General features: G+C 35.1%; 1 protein-coding gene across 1 annotated transcript; it reads left to right on the forward strand.

Annotated features, from left to right (window-relative positions):
- The first annotated feature begins 4320 nt into the window (after window positions 1-4320).
- Window positions 4321-5776, forward strand: LOC7482464 (transcription factor PRE1). Its single transcript, XM_002323812.4, has 2 exons — window positions 4321-4868; window positions 5411-5776. The coding sequence occupies exons 1-2, from the start codon at window positions 4749-4751 to the stop codon at window positions 5561-5563; spliced, it is 273 nt and encodes a 90-aa protein (XP_002323848.2). The 5' UTR covers window positions 4321-4748; the 3' UTR covers window positions 5564-5776.
- Window positions 5777-6051: the final 275 nt, after the last annotated feature.

The following is a 6051-nucleotide window of genomic DNA, read 5'->3' on the forward strand; positions in this document are numbered from 1 at the left end:
TTTGAAAAAAATAGGATTATTTTTAATAAAGAAAATGACATTCTTGCTATCTTTTATGTGGTTGAGTGATTTCCATGCGAAGTTCTTGATTGAACTTACAAACTCTTCAAATGATTAATCAACTTCATTGTGATTTTATACTATTCATTCATATTTCTTTATAGGTGTAGGGTGAGTGATCATTACGTATAACTATAGTTTTCCAAGACAGGTTCTTGTTTGGTTAAGTTAAAAACCATTCAAATATGGTTTTAAAGTATCTTGAAAAGTGTTCGCATCAATAACTGAGCTTTCTAGCCTAACAACTTCATGACTTCTTAAGGGACTACCATGCTTGCCTCTTCCTCTACCTCTTCACAAATAATTTATAATCCCATTACTCCTTCACCCTAGCCTAATTATTTGATGCCCTTGTTTATACAAAAAAATAAATATTTACATATCATTCAAATAAAAACAATGTTTGTTGATGACCTAACAGAGAAAGAAAAGTCAAAATTGATTATGAATAGTGGAAGTGACTAGGGGTGATGATCAACCAGGAATCATGATTGATCAAGGAAAAGTGATCATTATGAATAATGAAAGTGACTATCTATTTAAAGTAGAAGTTATCAACAAATAAAATTAATCAATGCTATAGATTATTTAAGATTAATGTGGTTATCAGCAAGGAGATAAGATAAAGTTTAATTTATATTAGAATTTATCATGTAATCTTTCTTACCCTTCTTCGTAAACATGTTTTTTTCCTTGAGTGGTGTAACTTGAAGCATTCATCTTTTCTTAGGATTCTAAATCTTAGATTCTCATAATTAGCTTTGTTTTTTGAGGTTGCTACCTACTTTTTTTTGGATTAAGTTTCTATTGTATAGTTTTTTTTTCTTACAAGGTGGAAATGATTAATTGATAGCATATTATCAAAAAAAAAATTGAGTGACCAACATCCCTGAGTAATTCCAATCACTTTCTTCATCTCAAACTTACAATGAATTTTTTTTTTTTTTTTTTTGCATTGTCAAATGAAACTGTTTCTTAAATCTTGGGAAGAAGTTTTCGGCTATATTATTGGGTCTAAGCCATGACGTCCTCTGTTCATAGTCGAATCTAGTGATGGGAAACCCTGAAGAAATCCTGCATATCATATCTGGATTAAACAAGATCAGCTCATCTGGGCACACTGATTGATTCATCTTCTAATGATGTGATGCCTCTTATCATTGATTGTCCTCTGGATGACCTTGGAAAAATATATTGCCTCGCCCTCCAACACAAGGATCACAACTCTTCACATGGCCCTCCAAGAGCTTCATCATGAACTCAGAGTTTGTCTCATCCTACCTAATGGTGCTAAGTCTTACAATGATGAATTAGTTGTTGTTAGTCGTCCCTTGGGACTTACAAACTTTAATCTTTATGTTTTCAAAGGGTTAAGATGTGACTTGAAAGATTTGGCTATTATTCTGACTGCTCGACTTGAATATTGTTGAGCCATGAATTCTTTCATAAGAACTCAACAAAGGCCACACTGCTGCCCACCCCTAAGGGGGAGACTTTTACAGGTACCAACTTGAGCCAACGATAACAACAGTTGCAGACTGAAAGGGGCAGCAGCAACTTCGGCAGAAATCGTGGCGAAGGCAGCAAAAAAAGCGGCAGAGACGCCGCGTCTTCGGCAACTTTTGTACCCAAAGAAATCATAACTATGCAGATTCTCGTGACAATCAAAATACTGCTCAAGGTGCTCCTACTCACGCAAGTTGTCAACTCTGCAACTTCTAGACACACAGCATCAAAGTGTCCTCAACGGTATAATCACCCTCTATCTCTTACTTTTTAAGGTTTTAATTAAACAATTGAACAAAAACTAGCAAACCAAATAGAGGATTGTACTTGTCGGAGAGAAATGAATTGTAATAATTCCAATATCTTCTTCTTTTTTCAATCAAATGGCGCATTTAGGGGTGTGATTAATTACTTAGAAAAGGTGTGAGAACTTCACTTATACTATATGCCAAACTATGTGATCTACCAAATTTCTCTTGCCGACGCCGAAAGGAACGTGCATAGTCCAGTGATTAGCTGCCGCAAAATTTTACTTACATGACATTCGTTTATCACGGAAGGAAAATCATCCGATGATTATGATATTGCATTAAGTCCTTGTTTTCCCACAATTCATGGTTCTGCACCGTGACCAAACAAGACATATAGCTAGTAGGGTTCGAAACGCAGGCCTAGTAGTAGTTCATCGATTCTTCATTTCTATAAAATATTTGGATCAGACGCGCCTTTTGGCTTAAATCTGTCACTTCAAGGAAAGAAGACAGACAAGAGCATTTTGCGTTTTCGGTGATCATAATTCTTCATTCTCCTCACACATCTAGCCTCATGTGTTTGTTCTATAATGGTTACATGATGTGGTTCTAGTACCTGATTTACACTGGAAACTCACATGGACTACCATGTGATGCCACCAATTCGAATTTCCAGTTAATGGCAATAGATATCTAAATATATATTTTCTTCCTAAAAAGAAGTGAGATGGTGAGCCATGAATGTCATCTTGATATTGACTTTCGGCACGCAATCAATTACCATATGTATGTTCCTTCACCATTTCCCTTGCATATATAATTTACATGCCCGATTCCATTTGACATGAAAGCTGAAAGATTTTACTTAATTCTATTAATTTTTACTATGTATTGACAAGCCATGTGTGATGTGTGTATAAAGTAACCTTTCCATTTGTGTATACACCTTACAAGAAATACCATTTATCGAACAGAACCAATATATCAACCTACTTCTTTGTCGTTCGTCATCTTATAAGCAAAAAGAAAAGAAAATCCTAATCACAGGAAAGAAAAAAAAGGTTAAATGATTATGTCGAGAGATTGGAAAAAATATATATTCTAGTTATTACTCTGTTAAAAAATTATCTCAACCTCAAAGTTTAAGTTGTTAGATGAGATCTCAAAATATAATTTATATTATTCTTTAACACACTCTATCAAATAAAAACTCTTTGAGTTTGAAATTTATACGGATTCATATCACTTTATGTTTAATTTTTATCAAATAAATAGGATGGTAAGATTCAAACTCGTGACCACTTGGTTATCAAGACTCTCTGAATCATCTCTGCCTAAAGACTTAAGTTGTTAAGTGAGATCTCTCGAGATATAATATATTATTCTCTAACATACTATAATATATATATATAGACACACACACTTATTTATGTTTGGATATATATATAAAGTTCAATCAAAGAATTATAATAAATAAGTGTATGCTTTATCTTGTTTGCTTCGATATATTAAATGCGACCAATTAGAGAAAAGCTTCCAAACATGTAATGGGATAACGAAAGAAGTATATATTAGTCATCATCAATCAAGAAGCATCAAGTTAAGAAGCTCATGATAATCCTAATTCAAGAACTTGCTGGTTGTTGGCAAAAATTTAAGATGGTATATGAACATGGTTACAACAGCAAACAATTGAGGGATGGGGGAGGTAAGGGAGGGCCGGGGTCGTCCAAATTTCTAGTAGCACGTGATACTGCTAGCAAAAAGCAAATTGAAATTTCATATACGTACAATATCCTTGTATGAGAGATTTTCTCCCTCTAACATAATGTACCAGGCCATGACATGACACGTGGCGTGTCGTGTATGCCAGGGAAAGAGCATGTGATATGAGGTTTCGATAATCAAGCTTGCAACACTCACGTAGTTATGTCCCAAACAAGGAAGAAAAACAATTACATATGCGAGAGATATGGGCACTGGAGATTGATTTTGCTTTGTCCCATTATTTTTATTAGATTTGCATATTTTTATTCATATATACATAGACATCAAACATTAAATTGTGCACATGATCGAACTTCCGGTTGTAGTTTCTTGACCACAAAATGCTAGAAAAATAACAAATGGCAAATGCTAATCGTAAAGAGGAGTGTACAAGGTTATCATCTGTTGCGGAACCTTGTGAACTGGTTTTTTCTCCAGCTAGGTCAATGGCCACTGAGATCATGCCATGTCAAGAAATAGTGGATTGGTAAAGTTTGAGTTAAGGCCCAGAAATATAGGAGTGAGGCATCATAAGGATAAACAGTCTTTAAGTAGTTCAATGTGGCAAATTGCGATTCGAGTATGAAATTCAGTGCCTTAAAAGTCCCTGATTGGAGAGGAGTAATGTCCTCTGATCACATGGTGTTGTGCATTTAGACACCCACATAAAGGCCCACTTTGTTTGCCAAAAAACAAACATATTTCTCTAAGCCCACTTGAAACCAAACCCCAAGTTGGGAACACATCGAAGAAGTGTATGGTCTCTCTCCTTTCTCTTTCTATCTCCTGAAAAAACATCAAGCCTAGTCCACTTCTTTCTTCGATGCACTTGTCTTCATCACATCCAACATCACTGTCTTCGTTATTGTACTCTCTCTCTCTCCCTATTCTCTCTCTTTCTTCCTTCTCCCACACCCTCTCTTCACTTGCTCTTGTGGTCCTTCTCTTTATAACCTCTCTTATCACTTTCTCCATTTCTTCACCTCCCTACCTAGCTAATTACATTCAACACATTCCTTCCATCCTTTCTTCTCTTCTTCTCATATATCTATCTTGTTACCGTTTCCCATTTGCTCTTTTGGTTCATCAGAACTCTTCCTTTTACCAACACCAGCTGGGACTCAAACTTTCAAACAGACGCGTAACAAAAATCCGTGTGTAGGCATGTCTAGCAGAAGGCCAAGGCAATCTAGCGTTCCAAGGATCACTGATGATCAGATCATCGACCTTGTCTCCAAATTACGCCAGCTTCTCCCTGAGATTAGTCAAAGGCGCTCCGATAAGGTACGTTAGCTCCTTGTCTTTCTTTCTCTCTTGGATTGTAGGGAAGGGAGGGACATGAAATCTTGTAGGGGAAAGTAGATAGAGTGGAGAAATACATTAGTAATGCTGCACATGATATGCTGGACAAGAATAGTGTATTACATTTATAATAATTGCACTCTCTAGACATTTTGAGCTATGACCCGGCCATCAAGGAAAATATTTTCTTAGATATCCATGTTCTCTTTGACCTTAACAGTTTTTGTAGCTGGACCAACCGAACGAAACACATTTTATGGTCTTAACAACTATTTTCGACAATTTAGTGCATACCCTTTAGCCACATTAAATATACGTCAATGTTCTAACTACATGTAGTACCATGTGGTTTAGACTAACATAATGACAATTTGGTAATTTGCAAGGAAGGATTATATATATATAATTTCTCCAATACTTGTAACGTAAATTAATTAGAAAGGGTTTTGCTTGTTTCACAAAAAGTAATAATTGCTTGTGACCAATTTGAATTTTGACTTTCTTGAATGCGTATATATACACAGGTATCAGCTTCCAAGGTCCTACAAGAGACTTGCAATTATATCAGGAACTTGCACAGGGAGGTTGATGACTTAAGTGAGCGATTGTCTCAGCTTTTGGCAACAATTGATGCTGATAGTCCTGAAGCAGCGATAATAAGGAGTTTAATTATGTAATATCAATTAATTAGATGATCAGGCACCGGCCCTTAAACCGATTTATATCTATTTTCAGTTTAATAATTTGTTAGTAGGCTTTGATCGCTTTATAGATCAAACAATGGTTAGCATGTATCAATTTTAAGATATGCTATAAGAGTTAGGTAATGTAAGTAATTAAGTTGGTATAATAAAAGGGACTTGCACTAGCAAAGCCTTTTTTATGCGTAATCTCTCTCTCTCTCTCTCTATATATATATATATATATATATATATATTTTAATTATTATGAGATTTCAGTTGTATATATATAGTTATGTATGTATGTATATGTTTGTCTTCTTTGACATGACAAAGGTTGATACCAAAACATAAATTTACATCAAACATATAATGATTAAGACTTGTCCATGTTGATGCATAGACAATAGTAACATTTTACGTATTAATCGGCTGTTTTTGTCGGTAAGTAGGGATCAAGTGGCACGTAATGTAAGCATAAAACC

Source organism: Populus trichocarpa, chromosome 17 (assembly GCF_000002775.5).
Source record: "Populus trichocarpa isolate Nisqually-1 chromosome 17, P.trichocarpa_v4.1, whole genome shotgun sequence".
Lineage (NCBI taxonomy): Eukaryota > Viridiplantae > Streptophyta > Magnoliopsida > Malpighiales > Salicaceae > Populus > Populus trichocarpa.

Excerpts from the sequence above, each read along its gene's own strand:
- LOC7482464 (XM_002323812.4), top strand. The coding sequence starts at position 4,749 with ATGTCTAGCAGAAGGCCAAGGCAATCTAGCGTTCCAAGGATCACTGAT. Across the intron at positions 4,869-5,410 it reads GTCAAAGGCGCTCCGATAAG|GTATCAGCTTCCAAGGTCCT; the intron begins GTACGTTAGCTC and ends ATATATACACAG.